This window comes from Euleptes europaea, chromosome 3 (genome assembly GCF_029931775.1).
Source record: "Euleptes europaea isolate rEulEur1 chromosome 3, rEulEur1.hap1, whole genome shotgun sequence".
Taxonomy (NCBI): Eukaryota; Metazoa; Chordata; class Lepidosauria; order Squamata; family Sphaerodactylidae; genus Euleptes; species Euleptes europaea.
In genome coordinates, this window is record NC_079314.1 from 85,132,353 (window position 1) to 85,159,043 (window position 26,691).

Sequence of the window (26,691 nt, forward strand, 5' to 3'; positions counted from 1 at the left end):
AATAATTATTTTATTTAAAACAAAACTATTACTAGCAGTGATATGAGAATTAGCCATGCATGATAAAGTTTGGCAGCTGTGTGGGAGGGGGGGTTGGTCAAATGCTAGAGCAATCTCTAACGATGCTTGGTTCAAATATAATATTTTCTGGTGTTAATGCTATTAGAGAATATCAATATCATGATTTTAGCTAAAATCTCAAGGGAAGAGGCTTAGAAATATTCTTTTCAGTACACAAGATGAAATGAACAGTTGTAAATGCAAATTTGGAGCAGGAAATAGCAAACAATAATAAAATATTTCTAGTCCATTGGGGGATATCTTTTTAAGGGAATAGTGGTAGTAATTAAATGGCAGAGGGACATATGTTGGATTGAAAATAATGCACTCTCATAGTCTTGTTTTCATTATGCCCATCAGTAAATTGCTAATGTGCAAGGCTAGCCAGAGCATAGGGAAACCAAACAGCAGGAACAACAGTGAAATCAAAGTCCTAAAGTATCCACAGTGATTAATCTTTACTGCCTAGGATCAGTACAGTGCAGAGTATAGTCAATATAGTGTTGTAATATATGTCTGAACCATCCATTTAATCAAATAAACTCTACGAAGAAATACTTCAAGACACCTTTCTCTCCTTCCAGCTGCCTTTTCAATGTAGAATTAAAGAGTTAATGCAAATTCATGTCAAATAAATGTAATCGTACATGATAACCCAGAAAATTTAATTTTTCAATTCTGTTATTTCAGGTTGGATATTATTACTTATTTATACAAAAAAATGTGCATTGTCTTGAATACAGTTAGCAGGAATAAACTTGTCCCAACAATTTAAAAACTTATTAAAGTTTTGAATGTATATACTATTGAAACAGATGTCACTGACGAACATAAACAAGTAATCTTCTGGTCCAGAAAACAGTGGAACAAATTTTCAGCCACAAGCATAATGAGTACACCATAAGCCATGCATGCATAACTGTATGCTTCAAACAGGCAGTGAAATACACAACTACCTAGTATGAAGATACAGGTGCTTGTATGATAAATACATGTGTATAATTAGGAGGGACAACAGATATACCTGAAAAAGCCTACCTTGAGACTGGGTAATAAATTTTACCCCATTTCAATGTAGATGAAAAAAACTACTGCAGAATAAATGGAATAGCATGTTGCAAGAAAATTCAGAAGCACATTACCTGGGACTCAAGATGCAGATTGAAACTGACTAACACTGTGAGAGTCTAGTCAATTTCAATCTAGTTCAGTGTCATTGGTAAAACACCTCTATTGCAGTTCTACTGCAACTGTTGAGTTGACCCTAAGAAACAGAAAAAAAGAAGAGGGGGGGAAAGTAGAGAGCAAGAGAGAGAGAAATAAGGAAGGTAGGAAATAACAGACACATATAGAGTAAGACACACAAGGGGTAAGAAAGGATGGAAAACAGTTGTTGAAACCTCCTCTACTTTCTCCTAACAATTGGATTACAATGATACCTTTTAAGCTTATCAGGAAGTTTTACAGTATATGTCTTTGACTTGTGAACTCTGCATGTTGCAGATATATTAGCGACCAATGGGATCACATTTATAGAAAGGCTTCTTTACTAACAAGAACATGTCCAAAAACTAACAAAATAAATATGTATATATACAGGGCTTGATCCTGTCCAAGTTAAAAACCTTGAGCACCACACTTATATCAATAGAATTAAGTACATCCTTAACGGTTTCTTACTGAAATCAATAGGAAATCTGCATTGTTTGATTGACATAATTTTCATGTTCTATATGCTTATATAGAGGAAGGCACTGGCAAACCACCTCTGTTAGTCTCTTGCCATGAAAACCCCAAAAGGGGTCGCCATAAGTCGGCTGCGACTTGACGGCTCTTTACACACACACACACACACACTTATATACACAGAAGAAAAAATACTTATTCTGATTGTTATAACAACCTTAATAAACTTATCTATCAACAGCCTGTAAAGTGTCACTAGAGTCAAATGAGAAAATTATACTGCTCTTAAGAACTTGTATTACCTTCTACTACTTTCCAAGAATCTTATCACTATAGAGGTCTGTTTGAATTAAAGGAGGCAGCATAGTTAAGGAGACATCTGTTAACTATATTAATTCCAATGTCTGGCAACACAAGAATTTTTTATTCAGCCATTACATTTTCTGCTTGATTACAGAACATATGCATTTAAGATGTTATCATAAAAGGAGAAAGATGTACTCAAGTACTGATTAATATGAAAAAGTGAAATTGTGAAATAAAATAAATGGATGTCATATTAGCCTATAATGGTAACTCAATTACAGAATCACAGAGCTGGAAAAGGACATACAGGCCATCTAGTCCAACCCCCTGCTTAATGCAGGATCAGCCTAGAGCATCCCTGACAAGTGTTTGTCCAGCCTGTGCTTAAAGACTGCCTGTGAGGGGGAGCTCACCACCTCCCTAGGTAGCTGACTAGTTACAATAGTTTCTTCAAAGAGCCTAACAAGTGTTGTCTCTGTTGGAAACAGAAGACTCATTTTGGGGACAGTGTTCTTCCTATACTGCCATCCTTCAATAATTCTGTTTTGTTCATTTCTCCCTCTGCCTTTTCCCTCTTATAATCCACTCAGTGTGCCCAAAATAGTTCTTTCAAAATATATTTGCATATTCCCATTTTAGCATCACACTCCTAGACATCACTAAACCAATAACTTACACAGTAGTCAACTTTTTCTAATCATTCCATCTCATGATTTACAATCTCATGATTTCTAATATGAGCAACCTAGCAATTCCAGATACAAACATCAATGGTGAGCAGTAACTCCAGGAAAGAAATTTCCTACATCTTGCCTCTACCATTTGGGGGCGAGGGGAGAAAGCTGCATTCATCTTGCAGTTCTGAATCTCAAATGATTCTTGAGATCCAAACCACACCAACAGTTCTGTAGCTTTTTCACTGGGATCAGTATGCATAGTACTAATACCATAACATGCCTAGCTATTAGAATTCACTCAAGGGGGCAACAGAATAGGAAAGTCATCAATTTTCAAGATGAGATAGTTATCTATGTATCTAATAGCGACATGTGACCCCCATCTGCGGATACCTAAATCTGTGGATCAGGACCACATGGACACTATGGACACTATAGAGATTCTTCTGCAAACTTGGGGTACTCTCCAGATTTACAGAAAAATCTGAAAAGTTTAAAAAATACATGGGGAATAAATTCCTGATTTTAAAAAAAACAGTGTCTGCACGTGCATAGAAAATGCTCTTACTTGTTCAAGTGGTAGCTGCAAGGATCTATGCTGAGGCCAGCTGGGACAGCAGTGGATGCTGGGAGCTTCTTCAGGCCTGAAGCAGCTCCCAGACACTTCCACCCCCATGGCGGGGCTCTATGGTAAGTGGTTGGGGGAGAGGCCTCACCGTACCAACCCAGATTGGCTCTGGGTGAGCCAGGCTGTGGGGGGGAAGCCTTGGCACATCTGCCCGAATCAGTCTGGGCGAGCCACCGAGAGCAGGGCTGGGAGGTGAAAGACAGTTGGGGCAGAAAGAGAGAATGAGAGAGCTGGGGTAGGGGTAGAGTAAGAGAGATGGGGTAGCAGAGCAAAAACAGAGGGTTGGGGTAGTGGGGAATAAAGTGTTCTATGCATCAAACCTCCCAAGACACTCTAAAAGATACTATTAAGCCACCTCAAATAGGTTCTCTGGAGAGGTGGCCTAGAAATTTTCCAGATAAATAAATGTAAGTATTGCATATATATTTAAATAAATGCTATTCATGATCAAGACAAGAATAGGAATTTATGGAAGAGTCCATGTGAGTGCATTGGATTAAGACTTACAGTGAGGGGAAAAAGTATTTGATCCCCTGCTGAATTTGCCCATTTGCCCTCTGACGAAGAAATGACCAGTCCATAATTTTAATGGTAGGTTTATTGTAGCTGTGAGAGACAGAATAACAACAGGAAAACCCCCAGAAACCCAGAAGACAAAAGTCAGAGATGGATGTGCATTATAATGAGTGAAATAAGTATTTGATCCCCTATCAACCAGCCATGTTAGGGTTAGGGTTCTGCTGTCGACAGAAGCAATCAATCCATCAGATTCCAAACTAGCCACCAAGACCAAAGAGCTGTCCAAGGATGTCAGGGACAAGATTGTAGACCTGCACAAGGCTGGACTGGGCTACAAGACTATTGCCAAGCAGCTTGGTGAGAAGGTGACAACCCTAACCCTAACTGTCAACCTCCCTCGGTCTGGGGCTCCATGCAAGATCTCATCTCGTGGAGTTGCAATGATCATGAGAACAGTGATGAAGCAGCCCAGAACTACACGGGGGGAACTTGTCAATGATCTCAGGGCAGCTGGGACCATAGTCACCATGAAAACAGTTGGTAACACACTGCAAATTTAGCAGAGGATCAAATACTTTTCTCCCTCACTGTATATAAACTAATGCATTAACTATAGAACTTTTTAGTTTAATTAAAAAAAAAAAACTCCTAGCAATGAACCATAGTATATTGCATTCTTTAAAAACTTCTAAAAACCACCTTGCATGTGTTTTGTCTCAGAAAGCTTTAAGGGAACTGGATGCAGAGTTAACAAAGACTTTTTTTTTGCTCTATTCCTAATGGATTTTTCTGGAGAAGGAACCTTAATCATTCCCATAAAATCTATTATTATTTAGGTCTCCTAAAAGCACAACTTTTCAGAGATATTTTTAAGAAGGTCCAGGTTCTATCCCTCAGGCATGGGATGACTGGCAGCAGCTGCAAGGAAAGGCTGCTGCCAGTCAAAGTAAACAATACAGAGCTAGATGGACCAATGGTCTGATCCACCATAAGGCAGCTTCATATGTTCATCACTTTGTACTCCTGGATCTTGCTGGAAATTAGTGTATATGTCTCTGGAACATTTTCTTCCAAAAGAGTTCCAAGCATGAAGAGGCTAGTCAGAATTTCTGTATGCCTAGTCTATATTTTTGCAGTATGGAACCATACTTCTAGGACTGTATGTTTGCCTCAGTATCTTTTATTGAAAATATAAAACATTTTGTGGATTCAGTGGGACACTGTACCTTCTTTAAGAAAGGTAATCTGATTGTTTGGTACTGCACCCACTTTAAGAAAGGCAGTAACTGTAATGCACAGCTGAGAGAAAGTCTAAATACACAGCACGATTCAGAAACTTTTCAATATCATAATAAACCACTGATATGCCCTGAGTTCTCTGAATTCTTGCTTACAAAAAAAAGGCCTCTAAAGATAGTAGAAACATTTCCTGGGTTGAGAACTTAAGATACACTATGATTCTGAGATCTAACACCTTTAGCAAGAACAAAGTAGCATAGCAATATATTACATATCTATAACAAAAAATTAAAGAATTCAATAGCAGCAGTCCCAACGATCACATTTTGTATCAGTAGTGGAGCATATACATCTGCCAGAGAGTATGGTTAAAATAAATACAGAGGAATGCAAACAAGACTAAGAATCATTTATTATATATTAAAGCCTGCACTGATTTTAAGAAGTATCCAATTTCTATCCATGTAGCTGTTGAAATAACCACCCTTCCTCCTTCCTATCCAACATTTTAGAGAACGAAGGACCTTCATATAACTGCGAGTACAAAAAGATACTTACTTGTATTTTCTGAAGTGATAAACAAAGAGATTTAATATTGTCACCTGTTCATTCACTCTGGAATGTGATGGCCCATGATGGATAAGAATCTTCACAATCTCTACATCTCCTTTCCAAGCAGCCAAGTGTATGGGAAAATACCCTTTATTGTCTGCCACATTAGTGGATGCTTCATATAGAAGTAATTTGATAACTACATCCCTGAAAAATATAGAAAATGAACTTATTTTATCAAAATGTGCCTCAAAATACATATTGATGGTATTAGTATCAAACCAGAACATCCAGTCATTATTCAGATGATGCTGTCATCAACACCAAAAAGATAGCTTTGTCTAAGCCTAAGAAATACGCAAAGGGTTGGGATGGTGACATTTTACTATATGCTTTCTATTAATCATAGAATAAGGAGCCAGAGATTACATAACCATTGCAGTTTTGTACTGGAATACTCCTTAGAAACATTAACCAACTTAATAGTCACTGACTAGATTCTTTCTAATGCCAATAAAGTCAGGCTTACATCAATGTTACAGAAGAGATAAATCACAGGGTACAGAAATATTTCCTACTAGAGGTATTCAGATAGTCTTGGATGGTTTGCTGATGTCGCTGCCCCTCATGGCTCTCTGGTCAACAGTCCGTGCTTTCAAAAAACAAAACAGTGTTCCTAGGTCTGGTGAAAAAATTTTCTCCATCACCTGCTTCTCCTCAGTTATCCTTTTTCTTTTCTCTGCCCCTCTTTTCCACAATATTCTCCCAAACACCTCCCCACCGCTCTCTGCTTTACACTTTATACTCTGTTTCCCTTTATTTCGTGTTGTATATCCAACAGTGTCTCTTTGCTTTGTTCCTCTCCTATACCCTCTTAGGACCCTTAGGAAGGCTGCTTCATATATTACAGTTTTCATGAAAAAAGATCAATGGGAAAGTATGTCTAGAAAATTAATGCTAAACTATGAGCCACCTCTAGCAAATACAGTGCATAAAAAATTATTTAATCTTACAAGAAAACTGATTTACAAAACAGTCCTCTCACTTCTGAATAGCTGTAAGCAGATTTAACTGCTTCTGAAAGCTAATGGATAACCTCGATATCCACTTGTCCTAAAGATTATATAGTTGTCCTAAAGATTATATAGTTGTAACTGCAGTTCTGAAAAATCAGCCTGTTCAGTTGGACACTGCTAAGCAAGGGCTGACTTACCGAACAGCCCAATTTGCAGGCCCATGCCTGGGGTGTGCAGGGAGCCAGCGCAGGTCCACAGTCGCAGGCAGGGCCGAGCAGGCAAGCGGCGGCAAGAAGCAGAGCTACTCGAGTGTGTGGGTGGCCACTTCTGGCCAGCTCCACATGGCCTGGGGAACATATGCTTCGCTTGTTCCTGGGGGCCAGAGGCGCAGTGTCCTGGTCTGCCCTTGGATTTGAACAAGCCAATCACGGCCCTCATTAGGAAGGGGGCAGAGTTGGCTCAGAGGTTCAGTCAGCTTCTGATTGTTCCACCAACCCTCCACTTACTTTCAATGTTTGATATTTTTTCTTGTTTGTCACAACTTTGGGCGGTTTTGGCATGGGGCAAGATCCTGTTTGTGGGGAAAGCTGGCCCTTTCCCCCAAGCTGTGGATCCCAATAAGGGATTTTGGTGGAGGCCTGGACAGGACATGCCAGGAGGGGCTGTCAGGGACAAGCCCCAGCCCGGGGGGCTGTCAGGGACATGCCCACCTCAGGGGCTGTCAGAAGGGCCTACCATGTGGCAGGGCACCACACAGCTGGCTTCCATCCAGTGGGTTCCAGATACTGCCATCTCAAACCGGTCCCAGCAGACAGGCTGGGAGAAAAGTGTATCAGCCAACAGGTGGTTCAGTTGAGGTTATCGGATCACGCCTATATGCCATGCCAATGCCTTGTTGCTGTAACCAAAAGGTTGTAGCCAAGAACTGGCTTTGACATCTTTGTTTGCATGCCCCTGTTAACAGGTTAAAGGGGAAGGGTTTATGGGGAATGAGGGTTTGGGTTTGCATGGGGTAGGTGGCTCTAGGTGCACACCAAATAGGCACTGGGTCTGCAATCAACCCCACAGGTCCATATTCCAATGACTGTAATACATAGATGTAGTTTTCAAAAGGAAAATGGAGGAAACAGCTGGAGCACAGGACTGTCTTGACGATTCACCACCAGTTGTTGTGAGTGGTTTATAGCTCACAATCTGATTGAATCTTTTACTCTTTCTTCTATATCATTCGTGCTTTGCATAGTAATGTAACACCTAACTATTGGATTGCTGTGCCTTTAGGTCTTATTTTATGAAAACTTTACATGCAGCCCCCCTTTTATTTGGTTTGTACTAGGTATACCTGCAAACTGATATCTAATATTTCAAGTATCTGATGAAGTGTGCTCTAGTTCACAAAAGTTCATGTCGCTAATTTGTCAGTACTTAAGATTCTGCAAGACTTTTTTTCTGCTTACTGTAACTGAAGAATTACTTAATTAAGTTTAATATCGTTTCTGAATTATCTAAACAATACTGTAGTGTGTGTTAGATGAATGATCAGTACCTAGAAACAAAAGACCACGTTGAGTCCCTCCAAGGAGAAAAGCAACATAAAATGGCCCAAATAAATAAATAAGGGATAAAAGGAGGGGAAAGAATAAAAGAGGCGGGGGGGGGGGAAGCTGTCATTCATTAAGGATAAAGATGTATTTTTCATTAGAACAAATTAAAACTTTATTTAAAAAATCCAGAAAAAAATGGATGCTGGTGGAGTAATGGCATGGTTAAACATTAAGATGTAATCATAATGTCCAAAACAATATCTCCTCTACATAATAAAAGATATTCATTTATTTTCCTCCGTAACGTTTTGACATCAAATGTCTGCTTATCCATCAATAATGTGAATGATTGTTTTGACAGTAATTGATGCCACTTTGACACCTCGTTTGCCAGTTACATGCTGTAGATGTCATTAAATCATTCAAACAAAACCATTCTCATAGAGGCAGGAATTGGGAGGTCATTCACTAAATTATTTGACAAAAATTAAAACACAAACATAAATTTAATGTTTTATTAACTTTGTTATATTAATAATATATGTATTTATCCTCTTGTGGACAAACCTTTAAAGCAATGTGCAAGCATCTGTCCTGACAAATGAAGAGGACTCTTTGCAAAGACAAATAAGGCTCCATTACCTGTAACAGGTGTTGAATGGTTCTACCCAATCACACAATAGAAACTGTACACAGGCAGTCTAGCTGCCAAATTTTCTAGTGTTCCTCCAGGGCATGAGGTGCACACTCTCTCCCTTCTAAAAGTTTCATCCACCTTCTCTCAAATGACAGGAAGGGGAGTATGCCTTTCCTTTTGAATGAGTCATTGTGGAAGTGCCAACACATAGCAAAGGCCGCTACACTGTAGAAAATGGGCAGAGCCACTCAAAGAATTCCGTTTACAGGTAAATAGGTCTCGTGCAGTCCCATGACAGAGCTGGCTGACAGGTAGCACAAAAATAGATCACTACTTTTCCCTCAGCAGCTTCCTGCCACATCTACAGAATAAAAATTAATGAATTTTGAATGCATAGACCATTTAGCTGCTTTACAGATGCCTTTCACCACAACAGCTGTCACAGCAGCTTGGGCTCTTGAGAATTTATGACAATGGACACTACTGCAGTATTTGCCTACAGATGCAGAATAAGGAGAGCCGACATCTCAGCTGGGAAATAAAAATGGGCCAAGGTTATTCAATTATTGCAGATTCAGGAGCTTCCTTCTGGATCCACTGACAAAGAATAAGGATGAGGAAAGGCTTGATATGTCTTTAATATGAATAACCACTAAAACACCTTGTATAGAAGTTTCTATGCCTTGTTCTAAAACTAACTATGACCATGTGACCTTAGGGCAAAGCCACAAGTTACCAGTTCCTTAATATGGTATAAAACTGTGAGTTCTACTGCTACAACTACATTTTAGCTAATGTGTAAGAACTCCAAGTAGCTAACACAAAAGACATTTCAATAGCCTGCAAAGAAGCCATATTCCTTTATTCTGTCCTCCAAAATGGATGAAGATTTATTGTATTTGCTATATCAAAAAAGTCAAACATCCTTTAGCATCCAACAAATGTTGGTTATACCATGAGCACTTAGAAAGAAAACTCATACAGCAGTATCTCCAGTCATATAGAAATGTGGAACAACTGCAGACAAAAACACTGAACTTGGATAAGCGTTGTTCTTGTGAAACCTAGGGAACAGAAGGCTGCATCTACCCTTCTCTCAAGTATTTCCACTGGAAGAAATCCTCCAGGAACTGCAAGCCATTCACCAAATTCTAAATGAGTAATTGGACCAGGTGAAACAAGCATATAAGGTGGCCACTGACTGGAAATGACAACTGGGAACCCCACATAAAGTGGGGGATCTGGTATGGCTCTCTACCTCAGAGACACTGACCTTTCACAAGTTGGATGCCTACTTCCTAGGTCCTGATCTCATTCCAGAACAAGTGAATCCTGTAACCTACAGACTGCAATTACTTTCCACCCTGGCAGATTTCTACATTCACTGTGAGCAGCTCAGGTACCTCACAGACTGAAAGGATTATGGGTCAGTGGAATGGTCATGAGAAGCAGCTGCAGACATACATGCTCTATCCCTGGTCCACAAGTTCCACCAGAAATATCCTTACAAATGTGGCCCTGTCACATGTGTGCAGGGGTATGAGGTGTGAGATGGTGTCAGGGTCTACCCTGGCCCATCTTTGTAGGAAGACCCCTCAGAAGAGGGAATCTCAACAAGGGGAGAGCTACTTCCTATGGTCCCCATTATATCAGGGACCCCTTGCCCCCCCAGGAGACTCCCTGTCATCTCTGTAACAACTGATTCCCATCCAAAAGACAGAGGTTCAAGTGGAGCCAGATCAAGAACCACATGAGTGGCTGCCTCTACCACCAGTACCCCTCCCCACAGCATCCCCCATGACCCAGGGAACAAAGGAGATTGAGAGTCAAGGCTGAAGCCTGGATCAGGTGGAGAAGTGCACACCTCTAGTTCAGGACCTTCCCTTCTCCAGTTGTAAACAGGAGAAAGATGTCATTCCTTGAGTCTTAGCAGGATCAGTGACCTAACTCTCCCTAAATGAAGTGGTGTAACAGTGGCTCCTTTTATAATTCCTCAGTTGTGCTTCAGCCACTGCTGGTTCAACAGTTCTTCAAACTAGTTCATGATAAGTCTTGGACAGTGCATTACAGTAAGTCTCCACCCCCTGCATTAAGGATCAGCTCCACCTTGGTCTGATCTTGGCTGTCTGCCAGGGTCCCTGTGCCTTCATGCTTGGTGGAAAGGGCTGCAAAATCGTGGAAGCATGCAGCTATTAAATGGCTAGTAGAACCCAGCAGTGGCAAGAGATGTGATCACCACTGCTCATGCCTGGTTTTGTTCAGTAGTTGTACACTTGAATAGTGATGTAGCCACAGGCCGTTGTCTCCATTGCTGCCTCCTGATGCTGCTGCTGATATTGCTTCCAGTAATAGGAAGAAAGAAGCTTTATTGTTATATCAATGATGTATATTTTAAAAGATGTTACCTGCCCTGAGCCTGGCTTTGGCCAAGGAGGGGGTGGGCTATAAATCACAAAAATAAAATAAATAATAAATTGACTACTTGCCAAAAAAAAGGCTGAAATTGCTTAGAACTGTTTTGTTTGACACGGCTGTGAAGACCAATTACTTTTCTGTAAATTTCATCTTGTCTATCTCCTCCAAGGAATCATTTGTATGGAAACTAAATAATTCAGTTCCTGCTAACAGAAGATCTTCCACTGATCTTAGTCTCTTAAAGAAGAACTACTAGAGATGCAACATTGTGTTTGCATATGTGGGACAGAGGACCAACATGCTAACAAAATACTCTATATTTAGTAATGCTAAACACATGTACAAAGCCACCATGAAATGTATTCTTCCTTATCAGTTTCACTGCACATTATATACTTCTCCTAGACATGTAACTAAATACATCTCTGGTCCAGCAAAAACAGAATGCTTTTTGCACATATGAAGATAGAGATTTCTTCTGCAACAGCCCAGAGGGCATCAAGACATTTTATTGCAAACTTGGTTCCAATATAAAAATATTAGTATGGCTTAGCTTTATGTAGGCTACCACTAGCATAAACACAATACAAAATAATTCCAACATAATGACACTTGTGGCACTTACTTGTGTCCATTCAAAGCTGCATGGTGTAAAGCAGTATACCCCGAACTATCTGTGCAGTTTATATTTGGTCCTCGCCAGATGCTGAAAGCAAAGCACAAACTCAGTTTTACCATTATAGTTTAAAACACATGTTGAAAAACTGCTCAAAAGTTAAAATGAAACTGATGGATAAAATACATCGGGCATAATTACTATATGCAGAAAGAAGTATGTTGATTCAATATCAGTTTTTCTAATCTGAGGACACAGATGAACATGATCCGATAAAATACAATAACAGAACTCTGTTAAAAGTGCCAAAACTGAATGGAGTCTGAAGAGTTAAAAACTCTCTCTTTTGCCTGAACAGCTCTGAATGGGCCTTTCCATATTACAATGATACCCTTTTGGCCTTTTTCTGGGATGCAGATCTTCCCACTGTCTAGTATATGGTGCTAGCCTGAATGAACTATTGGTCTGATCCAACAACAGTGATGACATTTTCTTGTGACTTGGCCTTTCCTAAGAAAGCGTACAACATGACCTATTTTAACACTACAGCCATCCTGTCCCCAAACCAACACGCATAATGCTACATGTGAAACCCCTGGAACATACACAGAAAAATAGTTTTTACTACAGAAGAAACAGCCATGCAGTAAAAGAATTCCTTGCTTTTCAAAATGGTATTTGTGAATGAGCATTTGCATGCTATAAATTTCTCAGATGTCTTCAAAGTCCAGAAGTAGCAGTTTGATTTCTCAAAATAGAAAACAATATAAGAATGTTGGTTCTGGTAGGTTATCCAGGCTGTGTAACCGTGGTCTTGGTATTTTCTTTCCTGACGTTTTGCCAGCAGCTGTGGCAGGCATCTTCAGAGGAGTAACACTGAAGGACAGTGTCCTTCAGTGTTACTCCTCTGAAGATGCCTGCCACACCTGCTGGCGAAACGTCAGGAAAGAAAATACCAAGACCATGGTTACACAGCCCGGATAACCTACAAGAACCAATGAACTCTGACCGTGAAAGCCTTCGACAATATAAGAATGTCTTATCAGGTTGAAAAAACACATCTCATTTATGAGTAATGACTATAGTACCTCTGTACAAGAATAACTGAATAGCTTTCTTGGGTTTCTAAAACATTTTTACTTTTTTCCACAAAATATCATGGTAAAATATAAAAATCAAATGTGAAGGAAGTATATGAGATTCACCTATGGCTGCCAGGCAACCAGAGGGGACCTGGGGGGCAGGGACATAGGGAGGGCATCAGTGACAGCATGACATCGCTTCTGGGAAAAGTTGGAATTGACCTCACACCTGTCTAGGAATTGCCAGAAACTCTTTGGTGAAACTATAAGGTGTCTGGTGTTTCCTAGAGAGGACTGACACCACTTCAGGTTTTCTGAAAAAAGGTAGAGATTGTAAATCGGTTCTCCAGATTAGAGTCCACCACTTCTTAAAAGGTAGAGAATGTCGGCATATAAATACCAACTGTTCTTCTTCAAACACAGGCAACACAAAGGTTATAATGTCTCTCTCTCTCTCTCTCTCTCTCTCTGAGGCTTTGTGAAAGTCTCTCACACTCATTCATTCCTGCAGCTTGACTGGTTCTCTGTGATGCTGCTCCTGCTGTTGCTATAGTTCTCTAGAGAGTACATCTCTGCTTTTGGCTTCTCCACATGCTACTCTGTCATCTCCACATAACATTCCTTCTCCTCAGAAATCTCTCTTCCTCTCACACACCACCTGCAGTTGCCCCACGAACTCAACTGGGAACCAAACTCATAGGGTCATATGTAGTTTAGATGTTAGTGCCAGAATATTGCCTCTGCTGCAATTTACACATGTACAAAAGTCTTAGAAAAAGCCATATATCTGCAATATGGCACATCAGTAATTAGGAAAAAGTGGTTTGCCTATGTTCATATTCTGAGTCTTTCACAGACTTAATTAGTGTACCTAATTCCTCTCTCCAGAGACACTGCAGGGCATGAGACATTGGGGAAGGATACAAAACTGTGTAGAAAAGCCGAGAAGGGGGAGAGAGCAATTACTCAGGACCCTAATATTAGTAAAGTGGGAGATTCCTAAATCACATTTGCGTACAAATCATTTCGTCCAGCCCAGAACGTATTCCCTAATACTAGGTAGAAAGATGTGTATGGTCATTAGATAGTGGGGGGGGGGGGAAGAGAAAGCCAATTACTGTGCATTAAGGTAACAGTCTTATGTTCAGAGAATTATTTGGATCCTCCATTTTTCTGAATAGAAAAGTGGTAGTGCTTCAGTCGGCCTACATATGCCTCCTCAGCCCTTTGTCCTTCCATAGTAAAACATTTCTCTCTTTTTTGTTATGAAGGGTTCTGGAGCTTAAAGCTGCCTGAGTATTATGCCTCTTCAGTCTTGTAGCCCTAAATTAAGGGGGGTGTTGTTGAGGGAGGAGCTTGACAGTGGGTATAAATTGGCGAGTAAAAGGCTCTATCCAAATGCTCAATGACACACATTCCTTTATACAAGCAAGTTACTGCAAGATGGTTTGCAATTAATGATAAAGTGATATACCAAGCTGGTTAAAACTAAGTGGTTAACTTTTCTATTTCTGGCCCCCTCCCCATTGCCCTATCTACTCCTGAGGCATATTTCCTTCAGCAAACCAAGAAGGCAACCCCAAAACAGTATAACACTCCAGATTTCTGCTCAATCTTCTCACTTATCACTGTGGACATTAAAGAGGGCAAACAGAATCAAGAAAAGGTGATGGGGCAGAGCAGAATTTGGTCAGGAACTGGTTCAGATACTGCCATCTTGCACCTACCTTATTTGTTCCCAGTTAATCTACAAAAAAACTTTTTCCCTTATATCTCAGAAATTAAAAGGGCTAGAGACTTTAAAAAAAGGTTGATCTCGGAGAAGAACTAAGAATCGCATTAAAAGAGCATTGGGAAGACCCAGACAGAGTGCAGGGTGGGTACAAGGTCAACCCTGAGGGACAGAGAACTCATGCATAACTCCAAGGAACAACTGAGTCAGTTCAGGGGCGAATGAGAATACCCATACTTAAAAGACCAAAGGCTACATGTAAGTTTCCAGATGGAGTGAACAGCTGTCCATTTCAGTTTGCAAACTCTGCACTATGCTGAAAAGGAACACCTCCACAATGGACAAAGAGGAAACAAGACATAGAAACCAAGCATTAAGCTGCATCACAAAATAAAACCTTTGAACTGTCCCATAAATAGAGACCAAATGGTTTCAATGTATTGCAAGTACAAATATATCGGTGAAAAAAATTATCCTAAATATAAAAGTTCAACACAGTATTTAAGAGTTGCATTTTAGATTACACAGTATGAACAGTACCTAAGTAGACTGAATTAAATAGCTAAAACCTCTAAAGAGCACTTCCAACTTAACTCTTATCCTTTAATTAGTTTTTAAGTTCTATGTTTTTAATTTCCAAGGCCATCAGAGAAAAGGCAAGAAGCAGCCAGGCACCCTTGCATCCTATTTGGATCCAACTCAGCTAAAAACTCCTTCTCCAAGGATCACTTTAATTGAATTTTTCATTTGTACTTAATTTTGTTTCTTATGAACTGCTTTAGGAACCAATTTTTGATTGAAAAGCCAGTAAAATAATTATAAACAAAATGGAAAAATAATAGAATTCTCAGAATTGTTACTGGTTCCATGCACAGGCCCAGCTAGACAGGAACAGATCAGAAGTCAAAATGCATGGATGAGAAAGTGGTGCCTAGAGGAACAGTTAAGATTTATTAGGCACTAGGGAACTTTCTGGGACAAGCCGAACCTGTGCAAAAAAGACAGATTTCACTTGAACCAAAAGATTACCAGGCTGCTGGCACTTAATATCAAAAGAGTGGTAAAGCAGTTTTTAAATTAATCCCAGGGAGAAGCCAACAGGAGCTGGGGAGCCTCCAGTTTGGGCAAGCCAGTCCAAAGAGACGATTGTATAAACATTCAGGTTAATATTGATACGAGCATAATAGAACTTGTGAGTGAGGGTTGGATGGAGGAGGAGTGGTATGTGTGCAAACAAAAGGGTGGAGGGAGAAAAAGGTTGCTGGAGAGGGAAACATGTTATAGGTATCTATCTGGCAGTGCTAGAAGTCTCGGAGCCATGATGGGGGAGCTGGAGCACTTGGTGCTAAATGACGATTTAGATATAGTGGGCCTCTCAGAAACATGGTGGAATGGGGGAAATCTATGGGATACAGTTATCCCTGGGTATAAGCTATACAGTCAAGACAGGGAGGGACAGGTTGGAGGAGGTGTTGTGTTGTATATCAAAGAGGGCATAGATTCAAATAAATTACATTAGGGGAATGAATTCACCAACAGAAGTGATATGGATGGAAACACTACCCTCACATTGACTAGGTTAATGTGTGCTCGAGTCATGCTGTAGAAATGAGTGTCAGCCCTTGGCCCACAGAACCAGAAATCACCACAAAGTCATATAGAGTCCAAACAGATGGCTTTTACTGATCAAATAGGCATACAGTGCAAACGAATAAAATGACAGCTATGAGAGGCTCACTAGCTGGGAGATATTATAAGGCAGGAAAGGCGGGAGATTACACGCATGAATACAGTTTCCCAGGAGCTGAGTTCCCAGGCCTAGGTATGCGACCTTGGGGGGCAGACAATACAGCACAGAGACAGAGGCAATAACGAAACCGAGATAGCAGCCTGACATTCTGCTCCCCTCAAGGCCCCCTCCCAGTTCGCAAGGGGGCTGGCCTGTCCGGGTAAGCAATGTGAAAGGCGTCGACGAGGTCGGGGGCGGAGACATCCCGTGCGCGCACCCATTCGTCATAGGCAGGGGGGAAATGTTTCCAACGAACTAGATATTGCAGATTGCCATGGTGAATACGGGAGTCAAGGATCTTGGAGACTTCGAAGTGTTCTTCCCCCCCCACCATGATGGGTTGCGCAGGCGGTGGGTCCGGATGCCACCGTGGAGAAGCAACATGGGGTTTGAGGAGGCTTATGTGGAAAACAGGATGCACACGCCTCAAGGATTTGGGGAGAGCCAGTTCCACTGTGACAGGGTTTATGACCCGAGTAATGGGGAAAGGGCCAATGAATTTGGCGCTGAGCTTATGGCACGGTTGGGTGGAACGGAGATTTTTGGTGGAAAGGTAAACCAAAGCACCCACTTGCAGATCACCCCCGGGGGAGCGATGTTTGTCAGCTTGCGCTTTGTATTTACGTTTGGCCCGGTCGAGGTTGCTAACGAGCCAGGGCCAAGTGGTACGGAGGGCGTGTGCCCAGGAGGCAATGTCGGGGTTCCCCTCCCCCTCTACATCATCTGTAGGAGCGATGGGACTGAAATCTTGTCCATACACAGCAAAAAACGGGCTAAAACCTGTGGATTGATGCATGGCATTATTGTAGGCATATTCTGCTAAAGGTAACAGTTCCACCCAGTTATCCTGGTGGTAGTTAACATAACAACGCAAATAACATTCAAGTACAGCATTGACACGTTCAGTTTGACCATCAGTTTGAGGATGGTATGCACTAGACAATCCCTGTTCCACCCCCACCAACTTGAGGAAAGCTTTCCAAAACTTAGAAACGAAACCACTTCCGCGGTCACAAATTATTTTACGCGGAAACGAATGTAAACGAAAGATATGCGTCACGAAGAGGCGGGCCAGTTTCTGAGCAGAGGGGATCCCTGCGCATGGAATCAAATGTATTTGCTTAGAAAACAAATCAGTAACAACCCACAACACAGTTTTACCCCCACTGAGAGGGAGATCAGTCATGAAGTCCATAGCAATCACTTCCCAAGGTCTGCTGGGCGTTTCAAGAGGTTGTAGCAGTCCCGGGGGTTTGCCCTGCGATCGTTTCGCAGCGGCACAAACGGGACAGCTGCGGATGAAGGAGTCAATGTCGGAACGCATTCCCCCCCACCAGAACTGTCTGCGCAATAAGTGAAGGGTCTTCAGAAACCCAAAGTGCCCAGCTGTTTTGGCTCCATGAGCTAAATGTAAAACGTCCTTCCGGAGAGCTTTGGGTACATACAATTTTGAGTCTTTGTACCAGGACCCCCCTTGTTCCAAAACACCAGGAGGTAGGGTATGAGCGGAACGTTCTAAAAGGCACTGGTCCCGAAGGACAGTTAAAAAGGATTCGGAGATGGGGATTTTGGAGGGAGCCCCCCCGTCGGTCATGGAGATCTGAGAAACAGTTATAGGGCTAGTGCTTACGTGCGGCGGCGCGCAGACTGCAGGCGGCTGAGCGGTCGGAGGGGTAGGAGGGGCGGGAACTCCGGTCTGTTGCGGTGGCGGCTGGGCAGCCGGTTGGGCTGGCGGAGCTTGCGAGTTAGGGAAGGTGTGCTGATGCTGGGAGGCAATAACGAAACCGAGATAGCAGCCTGACAATGAGATTCCTAGACTGTGCACTAGAACATTTGGTCACAGAGCAATGATGGAGGAGCAATTTGGATTTGGTTCTGAGTGGGGCTCAATACTTAGTATTATAAGATCATAGAATTGGAAGGGACCACCAGGGTCATCTAGCCCAACCCCCTGCACAATGCAGGAAATTCAAACTAACTCCCCCCCCCCACAAACACACACACAGTGACCATACCCTTGGTGTGAGATGTAAAGATTATTGTACTAACTGGGAACAGTGACTGCAGTGCTATTAAGTTCAATATTCACAATGGAAAATAACCCCTAAAAAGGGAGCTTTACAAAAATTAGAGGAATAGTTAAAAGGAAACTGAAAGGAAAACACAAGAGAGTCAAACCCTAGATGATGCTTGGACGCTATTTAAAATTACACTAATTGAAGCCCAGATAGAATGCATTCCCCAGGTTAAGATACTTCCAAGTCTAAAAGAATGCCTGTATGGTTAATAACACAAGTCAAGGAAGCTATAAAAAGCAAAGTCTTCTTTTAAAAAGTGGAAATTTCCCCCCAATACAGTAAACAGAAGGGAGCTGTGAGCACTTGTCCCGTGACAATCCTTGAAACAACATCCACAGACAAGAAGTCCAAAATAGAGTTGATTTATTAGGAAAAGTCTACAGGTTTACAGCAGCAGAAAAGTTGGCACGAATGAGAACTAAAAGCACGGCCTAAGGCCTATATGGAAGAGCATTGGTCATATCAGATGGTGGTGGCAGTCATGGCAACCGCCCCCCCCCCGACAGCAGTTCCCACAGAGTTAGCGAGAGGAATTTGACAGTTAACAGGCTTGACCTTGGGCTGCACCTGGCGAAACCAAAACACGCATAGTTAGGCCGTTTCAGCAACAAGCAATGAGCAAGCCTGACATCCTGCTCCCCTTAAGACCCCCCTCCCACTGTCCAGTGCACGGGCGCAGGTTTGTGAGGGTAAGCCGTATGGAATTGATGGACTAAACGAGGTGCAGAAACATCATGTGCGTGTACCCACTCATCATGCGCAGCACTGAAGTGTTTCCAACGAACAAGATACTGGAGAGAACCATGACGGATACGCGAGTCCAGGATTTTTGCAATTTCAAAATGTTCATCTTCCCCCCACCATCACCGGAGGTTCAGGGAGCCTCTCTTCGCAGTCCCTTAGGCACATACAGCTTAGAGTCTTTATACCAGTAACCCCCCTGTTCAATCAGAGAAGCGGGGAGGGTTTGCGCAGAGAGTTCGGCTTGGCACCTGGAACAAAGAGAGTTCATAAAGGAGTCTGTTAGACCCACCCCATCTGGCGTTGTGGGTACTGTAGCCTAACATTACCATGTTGGCGGGCTCCACCATGGGAGGGGAAGCCGGCACCTCGGAGGGGGGTTGAATGGCTGGATCACCCGGGCAGCTAGGCGCAGGCAAAGTTGGCAAAGGAGGCGAGGGGGGTGGAACGGTCAGGCCGACCAAAGTGGTGCGGCTTGGAGTTCCCCCCCCCCCACGCGACGACTGTGGCGGGAGCCGGGCTTGTGATCGGGTTTAAACCGCCAGAGTGGGCAGGAGACCTCTCTGAGCAGGAGTGAACAGGGACTCTGTGGGGAGTTCAACCTTGGTAGGGTATTGGGGTAGTCTGGATAGAGCATCCGCCAGGTCATTCTGCTTCCCTGGTACATGTTTTTGCACGAAGCGGAATTGAGCAAAGAAGTCCGCCCAGCGTACCTGTTTCATGGACAGTTTACGGGCTCCTGTGAGCGCCTCCAGGTTTTTGTGATCGCTCCACACCTCAAAAGGGACTTTAGAACCTTCCAAAAATTGTCTCCATACCGTGAGGGCATGGTGGACGGTGGCCGCTTCTTTTTCCCAGATCGGTCAGTTGAGCTGAGACTGCGCGAACTTCTTAGAGAAGTAGGCGCACTGATGCAGAAGACCGTCCCCCCCTCGCTGCAGAAGTGCACCCCCCATTGCCACGTCTGAGGCATCAACCTGGACTATAAACATTTGCTCAGGATCAGGGTGTTTCAACACCGGTTCGGAGGTAAATAGTCGCTTGAGAGTATCAAAAGCGGTTTGGCACTGGGGGGTCCAATTGATTTTAGTCGAAGGCAACGTGGCTGCACTTCCCTTTCCCTTAGTCTTAAGGAGATCAGTGATGGGGAGTGCGACTCGAGCGAAGTTGGGGATGAAACCTCTGTAGATGTTGGCGAACCCAATAAATTGTTGAACTTGTTTGCGGGTTGAGGGAGGCTCCCAACTGGTGACAGACTGCACTTTCTCAGGGTCCATAGTGAGACCATGGTGTGAAATTATATAGCCCAAGAAAGTCAATTGTTTTTGGTGAAATTCGCACTTGGACACCTTAGCATAGAGCTGATTGTCTCTGAGATGTTGCAATACTTCCCTCACCAGGGCAACGTGTTCATCCATAGTTTTAGAGTAAATGAGAATATCATCCAAATAATCACCACTCCTTTATATAACAAGTCATGTAGGATCTCATTAATGAATTGCATGAAGACCCCCGGGGCCCCCTTTAACCCAAACGGCATCACTAAGAATTCATACATGCCAAAGCAACTGGAAAAGGACGTTAGGGGTACATCCCCATCCCGGATCTTGATTCTGTAATAAGCTTCTACCAAGTCTAATTTAGTAAAGATACGCCCCTCCTTTAGTTGCCCCAAGAGATCTGAAATCAGAGGAATGGGATAGGCATTGGACTGGGTAACTGCATTGAGTTTCCGAAAGTCAATGCATAATCGTAAGTCACCCGTCTTCTTGTGCACAAAGAAAGCAGGGGCCGAAGAAGGGGCGGTGGATGGTTGGATGAAACCTCGAGCCAAATTCTTGTCCAAGAATTCCCGTAACACTGTACGTTCTGAAGCGCTCATGGGGTAGATCTTACTTTTGGGTAGTTTCCCATCCCCCACCACCTCGATAGCACAGTCGGTTTTGCGGTGGGGGGGTAGTACATTGCATTCCCGTACAGCAAAAACGTCTGCAAAGTCCTGATATTCAGCGGGCAGTGAAGAGGAAGAGGGGGTGTCAGAGACTAAAGCCGGGGTTGATGGAGGTACAACGGCTACCTCGTGACGGTGTTGGTCGCAATCAGGACCAGAGAACTTTATAGTTCCAGCCCCCCAGTCAATATACGGGCTGTGTCCCTTGAGCCAGTTTATTCCCAACACCACTTTGTATTTGATTGGGGCTATGGTGAAGTTGATTTGCTCCCAATGGTGGCCAATGCCCATCGCTACCCCGCGGGTACGACGATCTACTGGCCCGCCCTTAAAGTCACTGCCATCCATTTGGGCAAATTGAATGGGAGCTGACAGAGTCTCTGACTTGACTTTGAGCGCTTTAAAAGTGGCCTCATTGATAAGGGAAACCCGGAATCTATTAGTGCTTTGACTTGTAATTGGGGGCCCTTTTCGTAGTGTTGTAATACTATGTCCACATACACAGTATCTTCGATCTCACTCACCATTACAGGAGCCTTGGGTTTTGCAGGAACAGCTGCGAGGGTCCGTGGTGTCGCTCCACTCACCGCAGACCCTGCCCGTTGTTTGACAGATCCAAAGGAGACTCTAGGTTTAAAGCTGGGGGGTCCCAGCTTCTGTCCTCATCCGAGGAAGGTGAGCTGTCCCCTCCCGGGGCCCTTGTAATCCGGGACCCCGGTGGGTCCGTTGGTGCAGGCTCGTCGGGTGCATCTCTGACGTGAAGAGCTGACGGAGCAGTCCGTCCCGGTGCAGCGCTTCGGTTGGCTGCGGTGCCTCTTTGCTGAGTTCACCCCCGATTTCGGCGCGGTCCATCCGGTCGGGAAGGGACTAACCGGTCCGGTTGAAGCGGGCAAGCTGCAGCAAAGTGGCCCATGGCGCCGCAAATGAGACAGGTTCCCCTTTGAAACCGGGACACGTGGTCTTGTGAGGGTTGAGCAAGTCTCCGCGGTGCAGGAGTTGCAGCCTTAGGCGGGGGCTTTTGGTTGCCCCCCTCCCTGGGTAGCCTCAGTCCAGTCTACTATTTTACTGGCGAGCCTTTGGAATTCGTCCACGAATTCCCGCAAAGGTGTAGAGCCTTGTCGAAGTTGCAGAAGGGCTGCCTTGGCCTTCTCTCCCAGGAAGGGGTCCTCAAAACGTCGCCGCAACGCTCGCATGAAATCATTGAGTGAGCATATGGATCGGGCCCGAGTGTCAAACTGGAGAACCATCCAGTCGGCGGCTTTTCCAATGAATAGTGAGGCAACGAATCATACTCGGCTGTCTTCGGTGGGGAAGTGCTGCCCCTGTTCCCTCATATAACTGTCCACTTGGTGTAGGAAACAGGGCAGAGCCTCAACTGAGGGCAGAACCTCAAATGTGAGCACTTGTCCCGTGACAATCCTTGAAACAACATCCACAGACAAGAAGAAGTCCAAAATAGAGTTGATTTATTAGGAAAAGTCTACAGGTTTACAGCAGCAGAAAAGTAAGTTGGCACGAATGAGAACTAAAAGCACGGCCTAAGGCCTATATGGAAGAGCATTGGTCATATCAGATAGTGGTGGCAGTCATGGCAACTGCCCCCCCCCCACGAGAGCAGTTCCCATAGAGTTAGTGAGAGGAATTTGACAGTTAACAGGCTTGACCTTGGGCTGCACCTGGCGAAACCAAAACACGCATAGTTAGGCCGTTTCAGCAACGAGCAATGAGCAAGCCTGACATCAGTACAGGCTCTGGCAAAAGAAATGTAAGTTAATAAGTAAGCATGCAAAAAGAGAATTTGAGGAGCAGGTTGATAAAAGCATCAAGACAAACATTTCTTTAAACATATCTGGAATAGGACACCAGCCAGAGAAGCTGTTAGACCTTTGGATGAATAAGTAATAAAGGGATTGCTAAAGAAAGATGGGGAGATGGCAGAGAAGCTCAATTTTTTTAAACTTCTTTGTTCACTGTGGAAAGTGTGGGACATGTGCCCATGCCACAGCCACTATTTTCAGGAAGGGATTCTAAAGAACTGAGTCAACTTGAGATGATGAGAGATGAAGTTCTAGACCCACTGGGAAAATTAAAAACCAATAAGTCTCCAGGTCCTGATGGCATACACCTAAGAGTTCTTAGGGAACTCAAATGTGAGACCATTGATCTACTGACCCGCATATTTAACTTATTGCTAATTTAGCCAATGTACTAGAAGACTGGAGAATCGCAAATGTTACACCAATTTTTAAAAAGGGGTCCAGAGGGGAACCAGGAAATTCCAGGCCAATAAGCCGAACACCTGTCCTAGGGTAACTAGTAGAAACTGTAATCAAAGATAGAATTATTAGGCACATAGAAGAACAAAGCCTGCCGAAGGAAAAATCAGCATGGCTCCTGAAAAGAGATGTTCTATCTTATCAACTTTTCTTTGAGAAAAAGAACAAGCATGTAGATAATGGTGACCCAGTAGACATTATATAGTCAGACTTTCAAAAGACTTTTGATAAGGTACCTTTGACTAGGTGTCCTTAGGTGTAAGGACTAAAACTGCTCTCTGCTGCTAGTGTCTCCAGTTTTGTTTTTTGAAGACCACAGGTTTAACCCATCTCACCTGAAAAATGCAGCCCATTTATTTGTCCCATAAAATATGGTCCTAATCTTAATAGTCCCATTGTTGCTCGGTTTCTTACAGTGGCAGTGTAAACATTTCTAAGAAGCCCCTTGGAGTCCCTTCTTCCCAAGGAAGTTGGTATTTTGCAAGTAGGAAAGATTCTGTACCGCAAAATGTGAGCAAGGAACACTTCTGCTCTCGAGGCATAGCATGACAATGTGCTGCTTTATGTCAGTACATCTACCCTTAAGTAAAACCATATAAAAGGATTTGGTTTACTTTTTTGTCTCTTATCATTACTTTGCTGCTTACAGAATGTGAACTGGGATTTTTCTGTATTAACTGCAATATCAAACATTAATCTAATTGAAAGGACTGACATGATCTAAGGTTCTATTAGTGCAATCCTATGCATAATTACTCCAGTGTAATCCAACTGAAAATTTAAACTGGAGTAGCTCTACATAGGACTACACTGTATATGTCTCATGATTCAGGAACATTAGTAGTTACAGAACGACTGTAAAGACTCTGAGCTATTATTCAAAGATGAAACTTTCAGCTAGGGTTGCCAGGTCCTTCTTCGCCATCGGCGGGAGGTTTTGGGGGCAGAGCCTGAGGAGGATGGGGTTTGGGGAGGGACTTCAATGTCATAAAGTCCAATTACCAAAGCGGCCATTTTCTCCAGGTGAACTGATCTCTATTGGCTGGAGATCAGTTGTAATAGCAGGAGATCTCCAGCTAATACCTGGAGGTTAGCAAACAAACAAACAAAAAAAACCAGCTTCAAACTGCAAAACAGTACAAGTTTGTATTAACAACACATAAACATGCACCATACATATGGTACACCAAACAAGTAAATACTATATGCAATTAAAGCCACCGCAGGGAATATCTACAATCCTGGGCTTGAGAGCATCTTTTTTTCTCCAAGAGGTAAGGTAATAAGTCAGTTCTACAGAAGTCCAGTTCACTTTCTGTTTCGGCTTATCCCAGCCCTCCTCAGGGGCTCACTAAATATAAGGCAAAAATAAACATGCAGTACAGGACAGCATAAATCAAGAATCAACAAAGGCTTTTTTTTTAGTTTAAGGATTGGATCAATACACAGGATTCTAATATTTCCCTTAGTGGAGAATACAGTAATACAGCCATTCCGTTCCTTGATGTTACCGTATATAAGAGAATAGACGGTACATTAGGAGTACGTCCCTATACCAAACTTATGGCACGGAATACGCTGTTACATTATAGTTCTTTCCACCCACTTCACTTAAAGAATAACTTGCCGTTTAGCCAGTTCTTGCGGCTTAAAAGAAATTCTTCTGAGGCACTTGATTATAAATCATCGGTACGGCAGTATGAGAAAGCGCTGACACAACGTGGGTATCCTGGACAAGTAATAGAAAAGGCTAAACTTAGAGCTCAGCAGAAGCCTAGAAATGAGTTATTTTTGGAAGCTAACAGATCAAGAGATGCACGGTTAACGTGTGTACTACAATATACCTCTATGTCTCCCTTGATCAAACAGGTAATTTACAAACATTGGCATCTTGTGCAACATTTACCCGGATGTAATTTACCACCCCGCATGGCATACAAGCGCACAAGATCCTTAAGGGATATGTTGGTACACAATACCCCCAAAAAAATTACTGGCTCTCATCTACCAAATGGCAACTTTAAATGCGGCTCCTGTCAGAGTTGTAGGTTTATGCTTACAGTAAAAGATATTACCAACCCTGTCACAAGAAAGAATTTCTCTATCCGCAGCTTTAACAATTGTGACTTACGTAACCTTATTTACTGTATTATGTGTGCATGTAAATTTTGGTACATTGGAAAAACCTCCAGACCTATTAAATATCGCATCGGCAAACATAGGTCTAGGTTAAGAAATAAGGTTTTAGAGGCTCCCTTAACTTCTCATTTCCTGGAGAGAAATCATTCTGATGAAGATCTGTCATTTTTTGTGCTGTGGCGTTATACCAGCACACATAAATATGAGAAAGCAAACATTGATCTAATTTTGCAACGTCAAGAATCTAAATACATACATTTTTTTGACACATTGTATCCAAAAGGATTAAATACTGCACTAGACTTGGCATGCTTTTTGTAATATGGTAATTTGTGACTTTGCTAATACAATAATGCACCTGTAACTTTAATTTTCTAACAGCTGCAGTGACTTACATTGTCATGTGACTAAAGCCCTTAAAAAATGGGGCTTTAGCATCTTTAATTTGCCAACGCATAAGCAGTGTGAATACAGCTAGCGTGTGAGTATATGATTGTATATATGACTTTGTTGATTCTTGATTTATGCCGTCCTGTACTGCATGTTTATTTTTGCCTTATATTTAGTGAGCCCCTGAGGAAGGCTGGGATAAGCCGAAACAGAAAGTGAACCGGACTTCTGTAGAACTGACTTATTACCTTACCTCTTGGAGAAAAAAAGATGCTCTCATGCCCAGGATTGTAGATATTCCCTGCGGTGGCTTTAATTGTATATAGTATTTACTTGGTTGGACATTGTCCATGTTTGGTGTACCATATGTATGGTGCATGTTTATGTGTTGTTAATACAAACTTGTACTGTTTTGCAGTTTGAAGCTGGGTTTTTTTTTGTTTGCTAATTAATTCACAGCTTGCTAATTTTTGTGTGCCTATAATACCTGGAGGTTGGCAATCCTAGTGAGAGTGGAATCCACAAGACCTCATCACCAAATTTTAAAATAACACAGCTAGCAGATGTTTCATTGGCATTTGGAGGCTTAGAAAATGCTAAGTGGCCTCACTACCAGGT

At 42.7% G+C, this 26,691-nt stretch overlaps 1 protein-coding gene across 11 annotated transcripts in view; it reads right to left on the reverse strand.

The window, feature by feature from the left end:
• ANKS1B (ankyrin repeat and sterile alpha motif domain containing 1B) overlaps positions 1–26,691 on the reverse strand; it is a 432,983-nt gene that overhangs the window by 394,564 nt on the left and 11,728 nt on the right. For 10 of the 11 annotated variants that reach the window (XM_056845975.1, XM_056845973.1, XM_056845974.1 and 7 more), the window contains exons 2-3: positions 11,905–11,985; positions 5,718–5,874 (exon numbers count right to left, since the gene is read on the reverse strand). In XM_056845975.1, coding sequence (XP_056701953.1) covers positions 5,718–5,874; positions 11,905–11,985 — 238 coding nt within the window. Of the gene's footprint in view, positions 1–1,202; positions 1,325–5,717; positions 5,875–11,904; positions 11,986–26,691 lie in introns of those variants that run through there. The other variant, XM_056845971.1, reaches the window with a different exon arrangement.